This window comes from Rhinoderma darwinii, chromosome 3 (genome assembly GCF_050947455.1).
Source record: "Rhinoderma darwinii isolate aRhiDar2 chromosome 3, aRhiDar2.hap1, whole genome shotgun sequence".
In the NCBI taxonomy this organism is placed as follows: Eukaryota; Metazoa; Chordata; class Amphibia; order Anura; family Rhinodermatidae; genus Rhinoderma; species Rhinoderma darwinii.
In genome coordinates this window covers 266,831,156-266,858,628 of record NC_134689.1, presented here as the reverse complement: position 1 = coordinate 266,858,628, position 27,473 = coordinate 266,831,156, and the positions used below count along the sequence as shown (strand labels likewise).

General features: G+C 40.6%; 1 protein-coding gene across 4 annotated transcripts in view; it reads left to right on the top strand.

Moving 5' to 3' along the window:
- OTUD7A (OTU deubiquitinase 7A) overlaps positions 1 to 27,473 on the top strand; it is a 279,993-nt gene that overhangs the window by 150,793 nt on the left and 101,727 nt on the right. For all 4 annotated transcript variants that reach the window (XM_075857888.1, XM_075857890.1, XM_075857887.1 and 1 more), the window contains one exon: positions 7,571 to 7,727. In XM_075857888.1, the coding sequence (XP_075714003.1) occupies positions 7,643 to 7,727 (85 nt within the window). In that variant the 5' untranslated portion in view covers positions 7,571 to 7,642. The remainder of the gene's footprint in view (positions 1 to 7,570; positions 7,728 to 27,473) is intronic.

Genomic DNA, 27,473 nt, shown 5'->3' with positions numbered 1-27,473 from the left:
ATTGTGATATGCTTATATTAACAGGATTGTATATACGATTGTATATACTATGGAAAGTAATATACAGTGATGTGGCTAATCCCAAAGGAGGGGCATAGCCTCTATAAAGTTGCCCTCAATGCAAATCTGTGTGCTTAACATATTTTTGTCTTTATTGAAGAAACCGTAGTCCACAATGTATTTCAATGGGTTAAATAAAGGGCATTCTACTGTCAAAAATATGTTTCTCACCTGTTTCAACCACCACTAAGGCTATATTCACACTTGAAAGATTTGTTGGAGAAATTTCTGACAGAAATCCTGTTCCATACATCTAAATGTGTTTCTGAAACACATCTATCGATTTTTACAAACCCCATTCGAATGTGGGAAATTTCTGCAACAAATCTCCCACATGGGAACTTCCCCTTATATCTATGCTTGTATCTTTCTAGTGCAGGCAAACTTATGATAAGTCATAGATCAAGGATCGGCAACTTTCGCCATTTTAGCTGTTGAGAAACCACAATTCTCAGCATGCCCTGACAACCTTTGGCTCAAATAATAACGTTTCTATTGAGCCATTCAGAGGTGGACTTGCTTGTGTGCTATGGATCATTGTCCTGCTGCATAATGCAACTCAGCCTGAGCTTTATGTCCTGAACTGATGGGCGGAAGTTCACCTTTAGGATTTTCTGATATGGAGCAGAATTCATGGTTCCATCAATTATGACAAGTTGTCCATAAGCAAAGCAGCCCCAGACCATCACACTACTACCACCACCACCATGTTTGACTGTTGGTGTGGTGTTCTCATGGTGGAATGTGGTTTTAGCTTAACGCCAGATGTAATGAGACCAATATCTTCCAAAAAGTTGGACAATAGGCCAACAGAATATTATCCCAAAGTCTTGGGGGTCATGTAGATGTTTCTTTTAGCAAATGTGAGATGAGCCTTTGTGTTCTTTTTGGTCTGCAATGGTTTGCACCTTGCAACTCTCCAATGGATAGCATTTTTTCCTGTGTTGTTTTTTTTTGCCTTTCTTATTTCGGAATCTTGTACATTGAAATTAACGGGGGCAAGTGACTCCTGCAGTTCTTTTAGATGTTCGTCTGGGTTCTTTTGTGACCGCCTATGTGAGTCATCGATGCACTCCTGGTGAAATATTGATAGGGCGAGCACTCCTGGGAAGTTTCACCACTGTTTTCTCCATTTGTGGAACCTTAGCAATGGCTTTGTAACCTTTTCCGTAATCTCTTTAGAACGTGGCATCATGTGCTGCTTTTTGAGACCTTCTAGCTGGTTTCACATTGCCAGGCAGGTTCTATTTGAGTGATGTTTAGACTCAACAGGTCTGGCAGTAATCATGCCTGGGTGTGTCTAGTGAAATTGAACCCATCTGTCAATTGAATTTGGAAGGGGCAAAAAAAAATTCACAGCACTCCACGTTATTAGAAGATGGTATTTAGTGAGACTTCTACATATCTATTTGTATGCATATTTATATTTTAAGTTTTGCGAAAATATTCACTTGGTGCTTTTCCTGTTTTGTTGCATTACAACCTGGATTCAAAATGGATTTAAAATTTGATTTTATGTAATGGACCTGACAAAATAGTCTAAATTTTTACAGAGGAATGTAAAAAATACTTTGTTTAAAAAAACAACACAAAACAAAAACCTGAAAATTTGCGAGCCCATATGTATAAAAAACCCTTTACTTTAAAACCCCTAAATAAGATCTGGTCAAACCAATTAATTTCAGAAGTCAAATAATTAGTTGAATAACGTCCCCCTTTGTGCAATCAAAGTGTCACATGACCTGTCACATGATGTCAGTATAAATACGCCTGTTCTGAAAGGCCTTGAGTCTGTAACACCACTAAGCAAGCAACATGAAGACCAAGGAGATCTCCAAACAGGTCAGAGACAAAGATGTGGAGAAGTATAGATCAGGGTTGGGTTATAAAAAAAATCAAAAACTTTGACCATAACCTGGAGCACCATTAAATCCATTATAACAAAATGGAAAGAATATGGCATCTACAAACCTAACAAGAAAAGACGGCCCATCCAAACCCACAGACCGGGCAAGCAGGGCATTATTCAGAGATTAAACAAGGACATCAATAAAAACACTAAGGAAGCTCTAAAGATCCACAGCGTAGATGGAAGTATCTGCCCATAGGACCACTATAAGCCGTACATTTCACAGAGTGGGGACTTTATGAAAGAGGATACAGAAAAAAAGCCATTTGTTTAAATAAAAACATAAGAAAACACATTTTGAGTTTGCAAAACAACATGTGGCAGACTTCCAAAACAGATGGAAGAAGGTTCTCTGGTCAGATGTGACTAAAATTTAGTTTTTTGGCCATCATGGGAAACGCTATGTATGGTGCAAACCCAATACTTCCTATTTTACTAGTAACACAGTGAGGCATGGTGGTGGGAGCATCATGCTGTGGGGATGCTTTTTATTGGCAGGGACTGGAAAACTTGTCAGGATTAAAGGAAAGATGGATGGCAGTAAATACAGAATCTTGAGAAAAACCTCTTTCAGTCTGCCAGACATTTCCGACTGGGACAGAGGTTCAACTCCTAGAGGGACAAAGACCCAAAAATTACTGATAAATTTACACTGGAGTGGTTTAAGGGGAGTGGTTTAAATGTCTAGGAATGGGCTAGTCAAAGCCGAGAACTCAATCTGATTGAGAATCTGTGGCATGAGATGAAGACTGCTGTACACCAACTCTGACCTATCTGTCCCGAAGAAGTTGGAGCAGTTTTACCTGGAAGAATAGGCAAAAATCCCAGTGTCTATGTAACGTCCACGGCCGTGGACCATCATTGTTGTCCCCTCGACGGCCATGGACTTGTGAGTGATTGCCAGCATCTCCTCCATAGGAGACGCCAGCACTCGCTTCCTCTCCACTCTGCAGTGTCTTATAGGGTGTTAGTAATTAGCCCTAATCACCCTGGACTATAAAAGGGGCCCTGCCCTTTCACTCCTTATCTGAGTGTTGTTTGTATTCCTATATTAGTCTTGAAAATGGTCCCTTAGTCGTATCCTGTTCCCAGTGTTCCCGTGCCATGCTACCTGTATCTTGTATCCCGTGCTATATTTGTGCCTGTGCCCTCTCTACGTTACAGGTATAAGTAGCCTAGCCATCAATGTACAATCTGTATCTTACAACTGTACTGCTGCAAAATAGAAAATGTGCAATATTTGTGATATGTGCCCTGTTTCTTGTATGCATAAATGAAATGTTTTCTTGGTTATAAATTTGGCAAAAAATGGTCATTACCTAATATCTTTTTCATAAAAATGGAAAAAGGGCAGACCTCTTGTGCACCAGCGACATGTGCAGTAGGCGACACAGGGGGTTGTAAAACAACTGATTTCTACTGGCATGGAGTAATGTGTCACTTCCCTGTGTATCTCCCAATATTATAGAGTCTGACATATTATAAGGGAGATTGATATGTATGCAATAGCCTAAAATATACACATGTAGATGTATGAAAAAAATTCTCTGAGCTGTTTACACCATAAAATACCAAGTAAACCCATACTCCCCTCTTAAATACCAACCGACTTCAGCGCTCTGTGTCCTGTGATCCCCCCGGCTTTTCTATGTTTACAACGCTGCAGAGAAGATGTGTCATACAGGCACATGACTGCATCGGCCAGTGATTGAGGATAACCCAGATGTTTCTATATCTATTGTACTTACTGTAATGGAGGGTGACTATGCTTTTACACCCCCCTCTCTGCTGCAAAGGGGTGGGGACTTGGGACCTATGTTTTCTGTATTACCTGGGTTCTTATTATAGGAAATCCCACCTATTAAACATTTAAGGCAGATCCCATTGATATGGCATGAAGGTCTATAGGAGGTAAACTCGCTGATGAAAACTGATCAGAGATTGACCATGAATAATTTTACATTCAGATGTTTAAAGATAATATAGTATAGTCCAAAGACCGTATAAACACAGTTCTCTGTTCAATATAGCCGTGTATGAATCTGCGGGACATAAAGGAGTGTATATATGCAAGACACTGTACTGTACACAGATGGGTGCCTGGGGGATCAGATATGTGAATCTAAAAGATAAAAATTGACACAAGGCAGAACATCGTGCAGATCAAAACAAATAAAAGATGGATGAGTGAATAACGGAAGTAATGCTGCTTATCCTGTAGAGTTGTACAAATACAGGTACAACACTGTTGTAGTCAGGTGTAAATCGTAACGTTGGCCGCAGAAATCCCCAATCCGGGGGACGTGATGAACCACCGCAGTTAATGAGTAGAAAGGAGAAAAAAGCAGGGAAAATACCAGCTGCCGACATAAACATAAATCAACGATGACGCAGAATAGGTAAAGGAGGTATTTTATTAGACTCTTAAAACAATGGCAACGCATTTCAAATCCAGTCTGGCGTCTTCATTAGGCCAGTATAGAGTTCTAAAAACATAGCAGGTTTATATATAGCACCAAACAATTTAAGAACAGGTTGAAAAGAACGCCAGAAATCACTTAAAGATGATGTCATAGGGGTCAGAGCAAGTGTGACTGACAGTAACTGTAGTCAATGAAGTATGAGCCGCTGGAAGGGGCTAGAGATTGGTACAAAGTAACAAAGGCAGGGATGTAATGAAACCTTAGTGATAACAGTGATGAAATAAATAAATAGAAAAATAAATAGATACACAAATGGCTGGAATGCAACGTGCAATTACAAATATATATAAATAAATATAAACATTCATACATACAAGGATAAAATATATCAAAATAAAATATATCGAAACAAAAACGGGCAGGCACTTTTAAGGGGACTCTTTCAATAAGTGATAAAATGTGAGAATGAACATATATCCCCACTGAGTGAGAGATTATGTAAACACTAAAACCCGCGAGAACTGGAAACCTCAGCGGACCGTGGGCTTGATGTGAATAATGTGCGGCTTGAAGCAGTGGGATATATAACCTGTGGATGGCGGACTAAGAAGAAGCAGAGAATGTACATTGGGAAAAAGAGAGGGGGGAGGTAGATGAAAAGGAAAGCCAGAGTGAGTGATAGAAAAGTGAAAGAGTAGGGAGACAAGGAGGAGGTTGGTGACATACAAGTGCAAAGAATTTACGTAGAACAGGGGGAGAGAGGAGTGCGGTGGATAACATTCAGGATGTAGACTATTGGTGGGAAAGAAGGGGGGCAAGATTAGGATGGGCGGGAGAAAGTAGAAAACACAACAGAAAAAAATGCTGCAAGTAAATCAACTTGGACTATGACTATAGTTCCGAAGAGATCACAAAAGGTCACTGATGGGGTAGGGATGGAAAAAATAAGTAATAAAATGAATGAAATAATGAAATCAATGGCAGGGGCAGGAATAGGGCACTTGTAAATAGATTACCTCGTGATGAGTGATGATGTTCTTAAAAATTGGTCTCTATAATGTCATTAAGCCCATTGGGATGTAATGTGGATAACTTACTGTATATATATCCAATAGTTTTCCCTTTGTTTTATCTTAATAAATCTATTAGGAATGATGGTCTCTATGTCTTCGATAGGAGTTACAGTGACCCCAGTAAAGGTGCAATTATGGATTGTTGTGCAATGACGTGAGACACTGCTTCAGATAACCCAAATTAGTGTTGGACCTATATTTATTGACCCTCATTCGCAAGGTCTGCATGGTTCACCCTACATACTGAAGTCCACACGGGCAACGAAGCAGATGACAAAGTTACTCCTAAAGTTGAGAAAGGGTTTGATAGGAAATTCTTCTAGAGTGGTAGCTGATATAAATGCAACCGCTCTAAGTGATATGCTTTGACAGCAAAGGCACCTCTGTTTACAACACTTATAGGAGCCTACCATAGTGTGGAACATATTTCGTAGTCTACTCAGTGCAAGGATGTTTTTTATAGTCTGTACGTCAGCTGTGGTTTGCTAGGTATTGTGCCCTTCAGGTAAGGCTCATTGCCATTAATATGCCAATGTCGGGCCAAAATATTGACAATGACTTTATGTCCAGAATTTAATATTGTGATGAAGTTATGTTTGGCCCCGGAGATATCCATACTACTCCCCGCACCTCTTTGAGCTAAACAATCCTCTTGGGTGTGAATAGAGGCCTTTTCTAGGGCCCCCTTAATAAGACTATCCGTAAAATGCTTCTCTTTAAACCGGTTAGTGAGTATTCGACATTGTTTTTTGAAAATAGTATAAACTGAACAATTTTTCCTGATCCTTTTGAACTGATCATAGGGGACATTTTTGAGCCATGGTGCATAATGGGCGCTACGAAAATCCAAATGGCTGTTAACGTCTACTGGCTTAAAATAGATGCTAGTAGTTAGTTTGCCATGCCAATCCTTGCATATTACAATGTTTAAGAATTTGATTTTGCCGCTGGAAAGATGGTGTGTAAATTTGAGTCCAAACTCATTTACATTAAGTAGTTTAGTAAACTCAAAAGCTTTATTCTCACTTCCATACCAGAAGAAAAAAAAGATTGTCTATATACAGTAGGATATGTTTGCTGTACATATGGGGGCTTTGGATAAATTGGCTTTCAAAGCTTCCCATATACATATTGGCATAGGCCGGTGCAAACCATGACCCCATGGCACACCCTTTTATCTGTTAGTAAATACACGCATTAAAACTGAAATGATTGTGTGACAGGATGAAATTTATACATTGTATTAGGAATTGTCTCTGATGGGCATATCTGGGTTTGTACTTAGATAATGGTCAACTGCCTCCATACCTCCTGTGTGGGGGATGTTGGTGTATAGGGTGGAGACGTCCGTAGTGAGAAATATCAAACTGGTTATGTCGGTCTTAGTATTGATGATTTGAAGTTCCTTGCTGAGTTGGGTCGAATCTTTAAGGTAGGAATGCATGGCTAGTACATATTGCAGTAGATGTAGGTCTATATTGTGGGAAAGGCTGCTGGTTAAGGAATTAATGGCTGAAATAATTTAGGTCTAAAAACAATTGAAAACCATCCGGGGTGGCAGAGGGACAGAAAGAAAGGCCTTTGTTTAATAATTGTATTTAATTTTCTTTGCGAATATAACTAGATAGGTTGAATAGTTTTATTGGCCGATTCGATTCTTTTTTGGTGGAGTGGATCTGGTTTTTGTATTTTCTACTGATTCCCCCTCTACAACCTCCTCTTCTTCTCGTTTTCTTTTTGTGCTTAGCAGATATTACATCTGAGGGCCACCAGTTTCCCACCATTGGTGTAGCCAGCAGGTTGGCAAAATGAGGGTGCACGTAGAATGGAGTAACACATGACTGCAGGATCTGACTACACATAGGGTTCGTTTGTAGTCTGTAGCTATGAATACACATAGATCTACTAAGCAGCTGCAAACACAAAATTGTTAATCAAAATTCTTTGCAAAGTTGATTCTCTATATATTACTCTAAAATTCATGTTTGTTCCAGGTATTCCCTGTAATTTTCTAACACTATTTAAATTGTTTTGTATGTTTATTGTAAGAAATCTGATTTTGATCATTTTAGTAAGATGTCGGCTTTCCTTTTTCTGTATTTTAGATGGAATCCTTTTAGTGGTAACATTCTGCTCCTGCTGCTGCTGCTGGGCAAGCAGCATCGCTACATGATCACATGACTCTGGATATGGACTCAGTCCTGTCAGACTTTGTTAGGTCTACAGGGGCTGAACCTGGTCTGGCAAGGGATTTGCTGGAAGGTAAGACAGATCTTGATTTTGCTGTTTTTTAACTTTTTTTCCCCGCTTATTTAAAAAATATTGCAACTTGTCACAAACAGCACTAAAATACAATATATAGAAACTAAAGACTCCTGAATCGGTTTTAATTGTTGGTAATCATAATCCTGTAGATCAAGGGTAGTTTAAGGCCCTGTTCACACTGAGATTTTTGGAGGCGGAAAAATCTGCCTCAAAATTCCTTCAGGAATTTTGAAGCAGATTTGGACTTGCCTGCACTTTCTTTGTCACGTTTTTCGGCTGCGGCTAAAGAGTGCCACGGGCAAAAATGCAGCGAAAATCGCTATGTCTTCCTCCCATTGATGTCAATGGGAGCTCAGAGACGGAAACGCCTGAAGAAAAGGCATGACGCTTCTTTTTCCCGCAAGCGGGGAAAAAATGCCTCTGCCTCCCATTGAAATCAGGGAGGCATTTTCGGTCGTTTTTTGGTGCGGTTTCGCTAGTATATATGCACAGTCCTTGTATGGTTACCATCCAGATTTTGTTTAGCTATAAATATATTCATATATACACATATATTTATTCAATGAAGGCAAACAAGCTAATTTGGGACTGTAGTCAATTGAGTACAATATAAAGCATTACTTTTCAATATATACTGTGTATGTACATAGGTGTGTATGTATATGAACAGTCAGTTCTTGAAGTTGATGTGTTGGAAGTAAGAAAAATAATACAAGCGCAAGGATCTGAGACACTTGGACAAGGAGGGCCAAATTGTGATGGCTAGATTACTGGGTTAGATCATATTCCAAAATGGAAGATCTTATGGGTTGTTACCAGTATGCAGTGGTTAGTACATACGAAAAGGGGTTCAGGGAAGGGCAACCAGTAAATCGGCGATAGGGGGGGATCCGACGATCAGCTGTTTAAGGGGCTGCAGCACTGCACCACTCTCCCATTCAAGTCAAGAACACACAATACGCAGCTTTCTGCGTTTGGGGGTACATATCTCATGCTGACCTCTGTCCACCAGCGGAATCACCCACAATGGGCATGTGAGCATCAGAATTGGATCATGAAGCAATAAAAGAAGGTTGCCTGGTCTGATGAATCACGTTTTTCTTTTGCATCATGTGAAGGGCCAGGTCTGTGTGTGTCACTTACCTGGGAAAGAGAGGGCTGAATGCAATACAGGATGAAGGGAAGTCAGCGGAGGAAGTGTCGCGCTCTGGGCAATGTTCTGTTGGAGATCTTGAATACTGGCTTTCACGTGGATGTTAATTTGACATGTACCCCCTACCTGAACATTGTGGCAGGAATGGTTTGAGGAACATGACAAATCATTCAAGGTGTTGTCTTGGCCTCCAATTTCCCCAGATCTCACTCCAATCAAGCATCTATGGGATTTGTTGGAAAAACAAGTCCAATCCATGGAGGCCCCATGTCACAACTTATAGGACTTAAAGTATCTGCTTCTAATGTCTTGTTGCCAGATACCACAGAACACCTTCAAAAAGTCTTGTAAAGTCCATTCATCAACAGTTCAGAGTTATTTTGGCATCACGAGTGGGATCTAGACTATGTTAGGCCAAGTGGTTTAATGGTATGGCTGAAAGGTTTACCGTATTTTTCAAACTATAAGACGTAGTTTTTAGCAAGAATAAATCTTGCTAAAAAGTCCCTGCGTCTTATAGTCGGCAGTCAGGGGACCCAGCAGTGCCGGGCCCCCTGACCACTCCTTACTTAACCAGTTCCCGACTCGTGATGTGCCGGCACATCATGGAGCGGGAAGGGGATGATGTATGGAGCGGGCTCACGCGCTGAGCCTGCTCCATAGACTGCAGATGTCAGCTGTGTTTTAGAGCTGACGCTGCTATAACAGCCAGGAACAAGCGATTGCGCTGTTCCTAGCCGTTTAACTAGTTCATTGCCGCGGTCAATTGCGATCGCGGCATTTATATCGGTTTTCCTATGAAGGACATTTATGACATATCCACAGGATATGTCATAAATGTCAGATAGATGCGGGTCCCACCTTTGGGATCCGCATCTATCTCTAGAACGAGGCCCCCTAAAACCCGTTCTATGTTACTCCGCTGTTTCCCAGCCACTTCCTGGTTATATGGTAGAGTTACAGAAACAGCGTTACTCGCTGAGCTACGCTGTTTCCATAACTCCCATAGAACTGAATAGTATTTACGGAAACAGCGTAGCATGGTACGCTGCTTCTGTAACTGCCATTCACTACTATGTGAGTTACGGAAACAGCGTAGCTGAGCGAGTTACGCTGTTTCTGTAACTCATCCATGTATTGCAGTGTATTGTTTCAGCAATCCAATGATTGCTGGTTCAAGTCCCCTAGGGGAACTAATAAAATGTGTAAAACGAAAAAAAAAGTTAGATAAATTTTCAGGAGTGTAAACATTTTTTAAAAGTTAAAAGAAAACAACCTTTTCCCATTTGTCCCCAAGCACAATATAAAACAAATTAATAAATAAATAAATTGGTATGGCTGCATCCGTAAAAGTCAAAAACTATTACAATATAGCATTATTTGACTCACACGGTGAACGGCGTAAAAAATAAATACATTTTAAAACCCGAGAATCGTTGTCTTTTGGTCACCATAGCGCTAAAAAGAATGAAATAAAAAATGATACAAAAATCGTATGTACCAAAAAAAATGGTGCTAATAAAAACTACAGCTCGTCCCGCAAAAAATAAGCCCTCACACCGCTCAAATGATGGAAAAATATAAGTTATGGCACTCAAAATGTGGTGAAACCGAACAAATTATTTTTTTTAACCAATAGTTTTTTCTTTGTAAAGGAAGTAAAATATGAAATTTTTTCCTATTTTCTTTTGTCTAAAAGCTGGGTGCGTCTTATAGTCTGAAAATACGGTATATTATATATACAATTTTTGTCTAAAGCTGGTTTCTGCTGTTTGAGTTATGGACTAGTGCACCTTCTTTGCGGTAATCAATATACTGGGGTAAATTTATCATAACTGATGCAAAGTAAAGTGGAGCATTTGCTTATGCAACCAAAGAGGATCAAGCTCTTATCTTTGATAGGCCCTTTTGAAAATGATAGAAGCAATCTGATTTGTTGCTATGGGAAACTACTCCACTATTCTTTTGCCCCAGTTTTTATAAATCTCCCCAACTGTGTCTTCTGCTGACAAGTTACATGATGACCATAGCAAAAATGGCCCACTCTAATGATTTAAGTCACATTCATAACCTTAGTCTAGTAGTTTCAATACCTATAAAGTCCAGGCCAGACAGAAAACCTGTTTCAGCAATAACATCCATATACGTCAATACTGGATATAGAATACCTATGAAGACATATATAGACAACAATACTAGAAGTGTAAATAACCATAGTACAGGTAAAGCACTAACCAATATCCAAAAAATATCTTTAGTTGGAAAATATTTAAAAACATACATAGACCATCACATACAATATAAAACAACACATAATAAAAATGTGGTAGTGGTATCTAGGAGCAACAAATGTATCATATTATACATCCATGCAATCAAACAGTGTATTGTCAAGGTATTGACAATACTGTACAAGAATACCTCAACAGTTAACGGTATACTAAATATGTACACACTGGACAAAAAATACAAATGAGAGTGTCAGGGAGACTGATCCAAGATATAAAAAATATATAAAATCAGGATCAGATCCATGTCAAATACCAACCCATATTCTGCATGTCTGCCCCTAAATGACTCAACCACAGACCACACCAAGACACCCTGATGTACCTTTCCCCGTCAGCTTTTTCAAGGGGTAATGACGGCGAAACGTACGTCGGGGTGTCTTGGTGTGGTCTGTGGTTGACTCATTTAGGGGCAGACATGCAGAATATGGTTGGTATTCGACATGGATCTATATATTTTTTATATCTTGGAACAGTCTTTCTGACACTCTCATTTGTATTTTTTGTCCAGTGTGTACATATTTAGTATACCGTTAACTGTTGAGGTATTCTTGCACAGGGTTGTCAATACCTTGACTATACACGGTTTGATTCCATGGATGTATAATATTATACATTTGTTGCTCCTAGATACCACTACCATATTTTTATTATGTGTTGTTTTATATTGTATGTGATGGTCTATGTATGTTTTTAAATATTTTCCAAATAAAGATATATTTTTGATATTGGTTAGCGCTTTACTTATACTATGGTTATTTACACTTCTAGTATTGCTGTCTATACATGTCTTCATAGGTATTCTTCGTCTAGTAGTAACTGGTTAATGTAGAGGCTCCATCGTGCCTCTTTTTGGGAAACCTAAATCCTAAACACTTAAGTGGTGGGCAACAAGGTGTGTCTATACTGCTGCTCATCACAGTACACATTGCTTATATTATGGCAATAGAAAAAAAAAAAAGACTTGTATTCAGGCTTGACTTTCCCAGAACTCCACTGTCAACACCATCTCTTGAACCGATCACCTCTCCATGGTTGTTAAGACTTGCTTATATGCATGGTATATGCATTAATCGTTATTCAAAACCGTAGTATGTTTTGTGATGGGTGTTGCTATTTTCGTGCTTTAGTCATATATATATATATATATATATATATATATATATATGTATATATATAAGAACGATAATGCCTGGGATTGAACCCATGGTTCCACTAGCCGACAGAAAAGATCTACTTTGGGAGATTATGCTGTATAACCATAAAGATTGTAAGAATGTTTAATTGTTCCATATTGTGGCCACTTTGTACCACTACATTGTCAGAATATAAATGATGTTTGTTTCTCTGCGATGCTTCCAAGCAGGTGTAAGGAAGTACATTAGCTAGTATTAAACTGAAACCTTTTCAGATGAGACTGCAGGTTTATAGAAAATCTATTTTTAATAAACCTACGTATGTACTGTCCATGCATCAGTTGCTCTTCTGCTAAAAAAGCAGACGTAGCATTAATAATTATTTCTCGCGTCAACACCAATTGCTTGTATTTATACGTTTTAACTAGTTACCTCATATCAAATGTAATATCTCACAGATTCTCAATTATCTATTGTATTTAGTGTATCATTATATTGTGCACTTACCTTCTAAAATGATGATAATAAACTTACTAGATTCACAAGTTACTATAGTCCTTATATCATTTTATTTGTGTATGAATATGTACGGTATGTATAGATCTTTATGAAGGCATGACCTGTTACAAAGTGGTGTCTTAAAATATCAGGCCACGGCTGGGAAGGCAAAAGCGGCAACTGCCCAGGGCCTCCAAGAACTTCTTCCGGGTGATTCACATTAGTCTAACAACACGTCACTAGAACCTGTTAAGCGGACATTGTATAGCGCTGTTATTTAGGCAATGTATGGCTGTGTTTGGCACTGTATGGCATTATTTTTTTTGCCATATTATAGCTCCGTTATTTGGGTATTCTGGTAGCATTGTTTGGACACTTCATTCTACTGTTGCTTACTTTAGGATTGTTGTGATTGTTCTCCTGTTTGATATCTTGTAGCTGTATCATTTTCATCTTTTACCCGTAACCTGGTTTTCCTGAGCTATTCTCATTTTCTTTCAAAAATGCAATGTTATACCCAAAGCCATCCACAGATATTGATCCATCCCTGTCCCTGGCTGTTGCACTAGGGGGTGAGAGAACTCATTTAAGAACTCTATGCAGTGCAAAGTGAAAATCCGCTCGACCAGAAAGCATAGCCACAGTTGCTGAAAAATTACAATGGGAGTAACAATAACTAGACTGACAGAAAGAAAGTGGATGTCGTAGATTGTAGTGAAGAGGTTGTGCAGGCTTGTGTATACATTAGGTGACTGGGTGACTTAAAATGCTAGACTCCCCCCCCATTGGGTTATTGGCGTGTATTCCAACTCCGTCACTTCTACTCTTCATTGCCCTCTTCGGCCCTATTCCACGCCCCTAGATCTCAGCTGGAAATGATATGTGCCGAGGATGGGTCGGCGCGCCATACTCTGTCCACAATTTACCGTCTTCTACTAAACCCACCGGACCTACCGAAGCCTGGGTACATTTCGGAATGGGAGGCTGACTTGGGAATCACATTTACCACAAGCCAATGTTCCCGAATTCTTACCCTAGCTCATAAAACATCAATTAGCTCACGATATCAGGAGGCTAGCTTTAAGTTGCTCTCACGATGGTATAGGACCCCGGTCCGCCTTCATCGCATCTTCCCGACTGTCTCACCTCTCTGTTGGAGATGCGGTTTGGACAATGGTACCCTTCTACACACTTTCTGGTCATGCTCACGACTAACTGGATTTTGGGACGGGGTCAAAAGGGTGATCCTCAAGGTTACAGACGCTACCTGTAACATGGACGCGGCCTTCTTCCTCCTCCATCACTGTGACATTCCGGCTAATACATACAAACGCTCTCTCCTTCACTTTTTAGTGATGGCTGCACGACATTGTATCCCTTTACGCTGGAAGAAATCCTCTCCGCCGTCACTGTCTCTGTGGATCTCGAAGGTCAATGACCTTATGCATATGGAGGACCTAACCTCCTCCATTCACGATGCACACACTAGGTTCTGTCGCACGTGGGCCCCGTGGATCGTGTTTCAGGACTCCGACTTCTACACTGACATTCTTGGAAGTGTGGACACTGATGGATAGCTCGTGGGGTCCTGTTCGGGGGTGGTGGGGGTCTCCCCGGTGGGAGTTACTACTTCTCCTCCCCTTCTTGCTCTTTCACTTCATTCTGTACTTTTAACTAAATATGTCTTTCTTATGCATAGTGGGGAAGTTCATGTTTATACCTTAAAGATGACATATAATACTACCTCGTGGTAGGTTTACATTGTAAATTTCAAAAGCATACATCTTGGTTTTTTGCAAGTTGATATATTTTCCCACATGTACCTGCTGTATTGTGTATTCTGAAAATATGTGGCTGTTGTCACGAAAATAAAGAATTTCAAAAAAAAAAAATGCTAGACTCCAGAAATCCAAGATGGCTGTCCATGAGTGCAGTAAGTGAAATAACTGCACAGGAGTATAACATTTATGAGTACACGTCATTTTCCATTATTTTAATATTAATTAATTTTAAATTAATATTACAGCACTAATAACCTGTATAAGTCATTAAATCTTATTAAATAAATCTCCATTCTTGTTTGCAATTTGCAGGAATGCATTTATGATTAATGGGTTCCCTTATGAGGAAATCAGAATTAAGCACCCCCATAACAAAGTCTTTACTTTTTCCTATAGTTTTTTTTTTAATATATAGTTTATTTAGCACAGGTATTATCTGTGGCACTTTATAATTCTGTAAAAGATGGCTAAACATGCAATTACTGGTATAATTCTTATTCTAAAACAGTCTGGAGTAGCAGCACAGATACAAAATGGAAGTTACAAGATACTGCGCAGGAGGAAAGAAGGTCTTGCCTTTACTTTATAGATAAATATATTTATGATGTGTATATTTTTACTATGCTTACTATTTTGTTAACTACATGATTATGTACACTAAGAAATAATTGTGCTCTACAATTCATGGGAAAACGGGGCAGATTTTCTATGTGAGTCTGATTAAGTCTTTCCGAGCTTGCTTCCAAGATGTACTTCCTGATCAAAACTGCCAATTCCTGCCTTTTATGTCTTTAAGAAATCTTCTAGTGAGCCATTGATGTAATTGCTAGGCTGACTGGAAGGACTAAAATGAAAGGCATTGTGCAGTGATGGGAACTAATAATCTGCCAAAAGTGCTGCAAATCAGAAGCTACATGCCTGTCTTCTTTCTGAATGCTTTCTGGCTGTAGTGCCATTCCTTCAAGGGTCATATTCATATAGCGGAATAAATAACCACAAACATTCATTGCTTTTAAAGGCTGTATTTTAGTTGACAATGAATATAGCATAGACTCTGATAAGAATATGACACATCAAAGCGTATTGTCATTAAGTTATGATATCAGTAACCATTGCTCAGTCTTTATCTTCAACCAATACAATGAGTAGATGTATGTATGTGTATTGGGTGTACAAGGCCGATTCTAGATTTTTTGCTGCCTGAAGCGAAAACTGAAATGGCACCGTTGCCTCATACTCACCGAGCATGCACGGTCAGGGCCTAGGGAGTACAAAACAACGGCGCATCTGTGAGAGTTGGAGTAGGCTGGTAGTGATATAGAATGACCAGGGGATGTCAATAAAGCATCGCAAGGTGAGTTTGGAGACTGGACTGCGTGACTCTTTAGGTTAATGGCATCATCCCATGACTCGTCAAAGTGTGATTAGCATACAGCGCACGCCATTTTAAAAGTTGTCTATATAGATTTTGCTGCATTTGAAAAACATTGACAGGTCATGTATTACTGCCTGGTGAAGGTTTAGAAGCTAAAACAACCTGATAGGTTCCTTTTGAATATACAATGAAATGCAACATTGTAGATAGTGTCACACACATTGCCCCCCTGTAGATAGGGTCACACACAGTGCCCCCCTGTAGATAGTGTCATGCACAGTGACCCTTGTAGATAGTGTCATGCACAGTGCCCCTTGTAGATAGTGTCATGCACAGTGCCCCTTGTAGATAGTGCTTCCAGTAGATAGTGCCAAACACCATGCACCCTGTAGATAGTGCCACACAGTGCCCACTATTGATAGTGCTTCCGGTAGATAGACTGCTGACTCTATGCCCGCCCAATGCCTATTTAAGACAAATAAACATTCTCACAGTTTCCACTCTGTCCAGCGATGCAAGCTTGGCCACTTTTAGCAAGGCGTTCTCCTGAGGAATGATGCAGATGGCACGATGACGTAATTGTGTCAGCTCCATCACAGAAAAAGCGCCATATGGCAGGGCAGGCAACTGATGGTTCCTTTCTCCTGCCAGTGCTGGATACACTATCCAATTGTGTCTACGTTCCATAGACGCAGATACAATTGGAGTGCAGGGGGGCAGTCAGCTGCGACTGTTGAGTGAGCTCGATCACCACCGTTCCCTCAGAGATGCTCACCTAATGGCAGATGCGGCCCTGGGTGTATATTGAAAAATGTTTGTCTAATATATACGAGGTTAAACAATCAATAAGTATCAAAATGCCTCTCTTGCAGTGATGGGGGGTTTCTAACAAAGAAAAATGGGTTTATTATGCACAACGATAGTGGGTGGTGCCACCCACATTTTAAGGCTTATGTACGCCTTTGAAATCCTTTTTTTTTGTTTTGTTTTTCTCACAATATTTATCAGTGTGATTGGTGCAACTTTCAAAATACTTTTTTATTAAAAATAATTGTTACTTTTTGAGATACAGCTGCTTTGTATTCTGTATACAGAGTAGCTGTATCGTGCGCTAAGAACTTTTTTTTTAAAATATTTCATGAATAACAGAAAAAAAATGATATCAATATAAAGTCACAAGGATACATATTCTCCGATCCCTGACCTTAATTAGAATACATTGAACCCCCCTCCCCTTCCTTTTTTTGGGTGCACAGAAAAAAAAGAAAAGAAACATATTGTGGTTTTAATAAAAAAAATTATATATATCTTGTTTATCAAATAAACACTTCATCAGATCTTCCCATGGTTTCCTCTGAACTACTTCCCTCTAATAACTATGTAGCCATTCTAATGTAGTAAAAAACTTTGAGATTTAAGTACTCATTATAGGCTGGTTTGTGGGGTTTTAACCAAGCTTTCAGAATATTTTCACTGTCAATATTAATAGCATAATAATTCTCTTTATTTCTGTTTCGTCTGACTCTGAGGCTTGATTCACACGAGCATGTTTGGTCCGTAAAGGACGGAACGTATTTCGGCCGCAAGTCCCGGACCGAACACACTGCAGGGAGCCGGGCTCCTAGCATCATAGTTATGTACGATGCTAGGAGTCCCTGGCTCTCCATGGAACTACTGTCCTGTACTGATAACATGATTACATCCTTTACGGACCGAACATGCTCGTGTGAATAAGGCCTAAGTCCACATTGAAGACGAGAATCCACAGATTGATAACGAAGGACTTGTGTACTACAGTATAAATAAATGAGACTACTTGGTTCCAAAAGATCTCAATCTGTGGACACTTCCACAAAGAATGCCATAAGTGCGCTAAAATGCCATAAGTGCGCTAAAATGCCATAAGTGCGCTAAGACATGAATCCTGACTGATGCAGGTTTAGCTGTGTTCACATCAGACATTTCAAAGGTATACATAGCCTTTAATGTTTTCTACCTGTGCATGGGGAAAATATCAAAGCCAAGAAATGTACTGATTATTTGATTATATGTTTATTGGCCTCCTATGAAACTGGCCCTCGTGCGTGCGGTTCTTAAATAGCCAAATCAGATTGTGAGCTCCATTGGGAATGAGGACTGATCTCTGTACGTTGGCTCTAGAAAAGTATTATGAAGAATCATGGCATACTCAGTAGTAGCGAAGCACAGAAGGTGACATTTTATTTCATTCCACAGCTCAATAATAAGTAAAAGAAATATGGCAATAATAGCAGTTGACGTTTGGTCCTCCAGGACCTTGTTCACACTCACGTTTTGTAAGGAAGAACACCACAAGCAAAGAGAGCACAATTAGCACTATTGCATGGTCGACGTGTGAAGTGAGAGTGACCGCGTCATTAAGTATTTCATCCGCATGCAACTTAAATGTACTATTTTCAAGATCAAAACTTGCTGTTATTGAATAAAAACATTCTAACTTAAATCCAGAAGATGAAAGCCTGTCCAGACCGAATGACCATCATCCGATAGTGAGGTAAATGATCTTATTACTGTACATTACTATATGTAGTCATCTTTTCTTCCTCTCTCTACTCTGTCGATCATTAATCTTGTTTATTCCCTTTGTGCCAGTGCTATCTCATCTAGTCTTTGTGCCAGTTCTATCTCATCTAGTCTTGTCCTTTTCTAATCACTGATCTTGTATTGTGCTGTTTTCTTCCGGCATTTCTTAGTACGTTTTTAGTCATTTTTGGTCTTCAATCAGGTTACCGTGTATGCCAAAATCATTTCACAAACTTACCTGTGCCGTGCCATTTTCTGTTCACTTTCTTGGCACTATTTTTAAGTTGCATCTTTTCCATTTCTATAATTTATCTATATTCAGGGGCATAGCTAAAGGCTCATGGGCCCTGATGCAAAGGTTCTTCCTGGGGCCCCGCCCCCCAAACTTCTCATGTCCGACGGTTTGCAGTTTTCAGCTGCATCGCTGGATCTCCTAAGTGACCCAACAATGCAGCACTAGCAGCCAGGGGCGTCACTAAGGCCTTAAAATGTCAGAGGGAATAACCCCAATACATGTGCCCCCCCCAAAAAATGTGTGTGCGTGTATGTATATGTGTATATAGGAGACAACATATCTATAGCACTAAGACCCTATAGCTATGGATAGGATTAGATACAGCGGCTCAGCAGACAGTATCACACATTATAGGATTAGATACAGTGGCTCAGCAGACCGCATCACACATGATAGGATTAGATATAGGGCCCAGCATGCTGACATTGCAGCTCCAGCTCTGGACCCAGGAAAGGTAAGTATAAGAATTGTTTTGCTTTTTTATGTGTTACTAATAACTTTTGTGTGTTTGTGTTCGGCCTCATTTACACTAGCGTGATTTTCGTCCGTGCGACGCGCGTGCTTTTCACGTGAGTCGCACGGACCTATACAAGTCTATGGGGCAGTGCAAACAGTCCGTGAGTTTTGCGCAGCGTGAGTCCGCTGCGTAAAACTCACGACATGTTCTATATTTCGCCGTTTTTCGTGCATCACGCGCCCATTGAAGTCAATGGGTGTGTGAAAACCACGCATGTCACACGGAAGCACTTCCGTGCGAACTGCGTGATTCGCGCAACAGCTGTCAAACTCTGAATGTAAACCGAAAAGCACCACGTGCTTTTCTGTTTACAAACATCCAAACGGAGTGTCATAATGATGGCGGCTGCGCGAAAATCACGCAGCCGCGCATCATACACTGATGACACACGCAGCTTTTAAGTGCCTTTTGCACACGTAAAACACCATGTTTTTTTGCGTGCGCAAAATGCACACGCTCGTGTAAATCAGGCCTTCGGTTGTAGGACTCCCTGGACCCCCGACAATAAGCTGTTTTGAAGGGGTTGCAGTGCTCGTACGAGCGCTACTTCCCCTTCATTTCCCTTACTTGCTCACACCGTGAATCGCTGACGCGGAAGTGTCAGCGATTCACAGTGTGAGAAAGTGACCGGAATGAAGGGGAAGTAGCGCTCATATGAGCACTGCACCCTGTTCAAAACAGCTGATTGGCAGGGGTCCCGGGAATCAGCTCCAGCAGACAGTAATATTAAACTTACCTTCCTCTTCAGCCGCAGAGGTTCTGACTCTATCCAGGGTCGGAATGTTGTGCGCAGCGCACAGCGCTGTGACGTCAGGTCCTCCGCTGCGCTCCGGAAAGAGGAGGGTAAGTACTGTCAGTACTGTCAGTTACTATAGTAACAGGGGCCGGTGTAGTTTATTACATAGGCCCCAATTGCTATAGTAACTTTTCATTGATGTAGTGCGGGGGGCCACGGGGACCCCTGGCTTCGGGGGCCCGTTCGCAATTGCTGCCGCTGGGACCACTATAGTTATGCCACTGTCTATATTCTTTATACTTTTATACTTTCTGTAATTTTTTTCTGTGTACTTTTGGCATAACAAACCTTCCTGAACAGTGTACACTCCAATGACTGTCAGTCTCCAGATCCACAGAGCATCTTAAATATTTAACGTAAAAGGTTGTGCAGCCAATGAATGTGCAGTTAAACTGTGTTGCTCTTTGATGTCACCATTTCCAGCAGGTTGTTAAATCCATGCCAAATAAAATTCAAGTTGCTTAGGGTATGTGCACACACACTAATTACGTCCGTAATTGACGAACGTATTTCGCCGCAATTACCGGACCGAACACAGTGCAGGGAGCCGGGCTCCTAGCATCATACTTATGTACGATGCTAGGAGTCCCTGCCTCGCTGCAGGACAACTGTCCAGTACTGAAAACATGATTACACTACGGAACAGTTGTCCTGCAGCGAGGCAGGTACTCCTAGCGTCGTACATAAGTATGATGCTAGGGGCCCGGCTCCCTGCACTGTGTTCGGTCCGGTACTTGCGGCCGAAATACGTCCGTCAATTACGGACGTAATTAGTGTGTGTGCACATACCCTCAGAGTGCAAAGGAATGTTTTCTCCAGTAGTAGAGGTGTGAGGGTGGTCCTAATAAGGCTGGGTTCACACTGAGTTTTTTGCAAGCAGAAAATCTGCCTCAAAATTCCGTTTGGAATTTTGAGGCAGATTTGCTCTGCCTGCACGCCGATTTTCACTGCGTTTTTCACCCGCAGCCATTGAGCGCCACGGGCAAAAAACGCAGCGAAATATGCTTTCTCTGCCTCCCATTGATGTCAATGGGAGGTCAGAAGCGTAAACACCCGAAGATAGGGCATGTCGCTTCTTTTTCCCACGAGCCGTTTTATCCGCTCGCGGGGAAAAAACGCCTCCGCCTCCCATTGAAATTAATGGGAGGCATTTTCAGACGTTTTTAAGCATGTTTTCCGACGCGGCTTCCGCGTCAAAAAAAGTGTCAAAAGACTCTGTGAACTGGCCCTAAGATGGTCATTTTGTATCTGTATTGCTGTGTCATAATTTTCTCTCCAATCTCAGCTGCTGGTTAAAACAATCCTGAGAGAACATGCATTTCACAAGTGCTCTCAAATAAAGGGGCACTGACATTATATTGTGTTGCATTTCAAGTTGCCATCTCACTAGTCATATAAAGGCGCTTAAAGGGGTTACATTGTTATATAGGTTGAAAAAAGAAACCATCAGGTTCAACCTTTCTCAATAAATTACCAGTCATTCATTGCTGGATTACTTGTCTCAGCAAACACAATAAATTGGGCTCCTGGCACCTCTGCAAACTAGATTTTGCCAGGGGAAGTTACTGCCAGCCAGACATTAAGGTGAAATATAGGGTAAATGTAGATGAAGGGTACACCAGAGTTCTGCCTCATAGAGGGAGAATGGAGCGCATGACATTCATATGCCCTTATAGGACTTATGAAGAAGGGGTTGTCTTCATGAAGAGATCCCTTTAAATACAAAAACAATATATTCCTAATTTTTTAGGAGTAGGAAAACAATTTTTCGATGTGGCTTACACTACACTTTTGTTGCCCCAAAAGTTAAAAACACAAATAAGGCCCCCTTCACATTGCGTAAATTGCCTTTCATCGATGGTAAACTTCGAGAGGACTTCTGGCATATACCTCCAACGGAAGGCTGTAACATTTCCCGACATACACGATAAACGTAGGGCAGACACATGATCTGAACGGAGCCCAAGTCCTTAATTTGTCTACTTCTATCAGATATATATTTTTTTTAATTATTAAATAATTTTTTAGCTGTTTGCGGGAAAACGGTGACCGCTAGTATGACCTCCATGTAGGTTGTTCAGAGTTCTGAACTGAAAAATCTGCCTTTTTCTGCAGCAGTATCTGAATGGAGGTGGGTTTGTTGCGGATTTGATGCAGATCTCACCTTTTTGCATTGCAAAGGGTAAAATCTGCAACAAATCAGCGACGTGTGAACTCAGCCTTACTGCACAACAATGCAGATTTCCCATTTCGAAGTATGGGAATGCTGTGTGATGATTGAATTGAGGGCTTTAATGGTGTCTATATTGTTAGCGTAACCCAAATCAGAAGGTTTTGGATAGAATTCCTAGCAGTTTCTTAGAAGAGAACAAAACTATTTAACAAGGAAGTTTGATTGTAAATTAAAACCAATGGAATATATTTGTTAAACCTCAGATCTTTCTATAGTGCAATTTCAGCTTTGGAGCTGATTTATATTTAATCCCTTTAGGCAAAGTTTTTAGACTTTAAAACCCAGCAAACAGTTTTGCTATGATATTTACTTATTATCGGTTCCATGTCTTGCCTCTGTTCCAAGAAAATATATGCCAGTTTTACATGATGTACTTTTCATGCTGTCAACTGCTAATTTCCACTAATGGCACTTGGCAAAGTCCTCCTAGTTCACACTGATTGCCTCGGCATCCTAAATATATTTATATTCAAGCACTTCTCAAATTGAGTAAAGTGGTAGAATGCATGTCACAAGCAAATTCAATTACTTATTGATATAGATTCCCCTTGGCATCTGATCCAAGCCCCAGAAGCAGCTCTTTGACTCCAGCTCACCGTACTTTCCGACAAAGAACTTCTAAGAAGTGCAGGTAATTATAAGAGACTGCTATTATGGTAATATTTACTGTTCCACTTATATGCTTACACTAACTTGTGTTCTACGACAGTCGCTATCCACAATTCTGCATCCCCTTTAATTTCACTTTTACACAGAGATTATCAATGCAGAGCTCGCTGAACTCAACTCGCTGAAGAGGCAATACCTACTGGTTCAAGGACAGTTTAATATAACTATTCCCAGTAGGATGCAGACAAGCCACAATGTTATATAGGGGAGATGGTACAGGTGGAAAATATAAATGAACAGCCATTCACACACCTACTATTCAGGAGAGTAATAGATGCTTTGTATTACAATTGAACTCCGATATAGCCTCTTAAAGGAGCCATTCACACGGTTATGTGTAATATACCATGCTGGCTAGTGGTCAGAGCCGATACTACTAAATCAGAGAGGCTGCCACTACCTTCTAAGTACCTCTCAAAGTACTTACACCCCCTTATCCCCCAACATCAAAAGGCTAGCATGTATCCTGTCAAATAATCGTGAGCTATTGGTTGATATTTTGGCCAAAATATGCACGTTTCAACACACATCAAATCCCTTTGTCTTGTGAGGCCCTACACTAACCTTAAAAAATTAAATCACACGGAACATCAACCACTTATTTTATTGGTTTAAAAAAAATACTGTACCACCCAACCGGAGTAAACAACCTTGCTTGTATAGCAGGATACAAACAAAGTATAATATACATAAATGTACAATCTTAACCCCTTCGCGCTCAGCGACGTAATAATCCGTCGCGCTAACTGTATCGTTAGCGCTCAGCGACGGATTATTACGTCACGGGGATAACGGCCATTTCAGCGTCCTCCCGACACATGCAGGAGCTGTGACAGCTGCTGTCTCGTACAGCAGCTGTCACAGCTCCTACAGCGGGGACCGATCGCTGTGTCCCCGCTGATTAACCCCTTAAAAGCCGTGTTCAATAGTGATCACGGCTTTTTAGGGGTTAAGCTACAATCGCCAGCCTGCTACGCGATAGCGGCTGGCGATGGTGGCTATGGCAACCGGACACCAAACAATGGCGTCCGGCTCTGCCATCGACGGAAGCCTAGTGGGTCCTGACGAAGTCAGGACCCACTATGCTTGCTGTCAGTGAGTAGCTGACAGTTCTAATACACTGCACTACGCATGTAGTGCAGTGTATTAGAATAGCGATCAGGGCCTCCTGCCCTCAAGTCCCCTAATGGGACAAAATAATAAAGTTAAAAAAAAAGTTAAAAAAAAGATGTGTCAAAATAAGAAAATAAAAGTATTAAAAGTAAAAATCCCCCCTTTTCCCTTATCAGTCATTTATTATTAATAAAAATATATAAACAAACAAATAAACTATACATAATTGGTATCGCCGCGTCCGTAACGGCCTGAACTACAAAATTATTTCGTTATTTATCCCGCGCGGTGAACGCCGTAAAAGAAAATAATAATAAACCGTACCACAATAACAATTGTTTGGTCACTTCACCTCCCAAAAAATGGAATAAAAAGAGATCAAAAAGTCGCATGTACCGAAAAATGGTACTGATCGAAACTACAGTTCGTTACGCAAAAAATAAGTCCTCGCACGGCTTTATTGATGGAAAAATAAAAACGGTATGGCTCTTAGAATAAGATAACACAAAAAGTGAATGATTTATTACAAAAAGTATTTTATTGTGCAAACGCCATAAGACATAAAAAAAACCTATAAACATCTGGTATCGCCGTAATCGTATTGCCACGCAGAATAAAGTGAATGTGTCATTTATAGCGCACGGTGCACGCTGTAAAAAAAATAGATTAAAAAACCAATAGTAGAATTGCTGTTTTTTAGTCACCACGCCACCTAAAAATAGAATAAAAACTGATCAAAAAGCCGCATGCACCCCAAGAAAACTGCAATGTATTCCTCAAGGGGTCTAGTTTTCAAAATGGGGTCACTTTTGGGGGATTTCCACTCTTTTGGCACCACAAGACCTCTTCAAACCGGACATGGTGCCTAATAAAAAGGATGCCTCAAAATCCACTAGGCGCTCCTTTGCTTCGGAGGCCGGTGCTTCAGTCCATTATCGCACTAGGGCCACATGTGGGATATTTCTCTAAACTGCAGAATCTGGGCAATACGTATTAAGTTGCGTTTCTCTGGTAAAACCTTTTGTGTTATAAAAAAAATGGTATAAAGAGGATTTTCTGACAAAAATTTTTTTTTAATTTCACCTCTACTTTGCTCTAAATTCCTGTGAAACACCTAAAGGGTTCATAAGAGGTGATTATCAAGAACCTAATCTTTAGGGACCAGGAACGGTGGGGCACCCAGTACTTCTGGAAGCGAGGCCACACGCATCGTACCAGGGCAACACTTTCCAGGAGAAGTTCCCCAAACTGCCAAGAAGGGAAAAAGTCAAAAGAGGTGCAAAGTCTGCTATAAGAGGGGTATAAGGGAGGACACAATATATCAATGTAACGCGTGTCCCGAAAAACCAGAGCTCTGTATGAAAGAGTGTTTTAAAATTTATCATACATCCCTTGTTTTATAATTTACCCCAATTCTACTTACCCTGATGTACTCCGCACAGCTTATCCCCCCTTATCTTTCCCTTCTGAGCCCTGCTGTGTGCCCAAGCAGCTGATAACAGCCACATTGAGGGTATTGCCATACCCGGGAGAACCCACATTACAGTTTATGTGGTGTATCTCTCCGGTCAAAATGCTCACTACACCTCTAGATGAATGCCTCAAGGGTGTCATTTTTAAAACGGGGTCACTTCTTGGGGGTTTCAACTGTACTGGTACCTCAGGTGCTTCTGCACACATGACTTTGCACGAGAAAATCCCCAGTAGGCCAAATGGTGGTCCTTTCGTTCTGAGCCCTCCCATGGGCCCAAACGGCAGTTTATCACCACAAATGGGGTATTGCTGCACTCAGGACAAATTGCGCAACAGAATGGGGTATTTTATTTCTTGTGAAAATGAGAAATTTTCAGCCAAAACTACATATTATTGGAAAAAATAGATTTTGTTTTAATTCCAAGCCCAATTCAAATAAGTTCTGTGAAAAAACTATGGGGTCAAAATGGTCACAACACCCATAAATGAATTCCTTGAGGGGTGTAGTTTCCAAAATGGGGTCACTTCTGGCGGGTTTCGATTGCTTTGATACCTCTGGGGCTCTGCAAATGCGACATGGCACCCGAAAACCAAACCAGCAAAATCTGTACTCCAACAAACACATAGTGCTCCTTTCCTTCTGAGCCCTCCCATGGGCCCAAACAGCAGTTTATAATCACAAATGGGGTATTGCCGCACTCAGGACAAATTGGGCAACAAAATGTAGTATTTTATTTCTTGTGAAAATAAGAATTTTTGAGCTAAAACGACATATTATTGGAAAAAATATTATTTTTTTTAATTCCCAGCCCAATTCAAATAAGTTCTGTGAAGAATCTATGGGGCCTAAATGGTCACAACACCCATAAGTGAATTTCTTGAGGGGTGTAGTCTCCAAAATGGGGTCAGTTCTGGTGGGTTTCCATTGCTTTGATACCTCTGGGGCTCTGCAAATGCGAGATGGCACCCGAAAACCAAACCTACAAAATCTGCACTCCAATGAACACACAGCGCTACTTCACTTTTGAGGCCTCCCATGGGCCCAAACTGCAGTTTATTGCCACAAATGGGGTATTGCTGCACTCAGGATTAATTGGGCAACAAAATGGAGTATTTTGCTCCCTGTGAAAATAAGAAATTTTGATAAAAAATGACATCTTATTGGAAAAAATGTAATTTTTTTCATTTCACAGCCCAATTCAAATAGGTGCTGTGAAAAAACTGTGCGGTCAAAATTGTAACAACAACCATATTTGAATTCCTTGAGGGGTGTAGTTTCCAAAATGGGGTCACTTCTGTGGGTTTCCATTGCTTTGATACCTCTGGGGCTCTGCAAATGCAACATGGCACCCGAAAACCAATCCAGCAAAATCTGGACTCCAACAAACACATAGCGCTCCTTTCATTCTGAGCCCTCCCATGGGCCCAAACGGCAGTTTATCACCACAAATGGGGTATTGCCGCACTAAGGACAAATTGGGCAACAAAATGGGGTATTTTGTTCCCTGTGAAAATAATAAATTTTGATCACAAATGACATCTTATTGGAAAAAATGACATTTTTTAAATTTCACAGCCCAATTCAAATAGGTGCTGTGAAAAAACTGTGCGGTCAAAATGGTAACAACAACCATAAATGAATTCCTTGAGGGGTGTAGTTTCCAAAATGGGGTCACTATTCGGGGATTCCTACTGTTTTGGCACCTCAACACCTCTTCAAACCTGGCATGCTGCCTAAAATATATTCTAATAAAAAAGAGGACTCAAAATGCACTAGGTCCTTCTTTGCTTCTAGGGCTTGTGTTTTAGTCCATGAGCGCAGTAGGGCCACATGTGGGACATTTCTAAAAACTG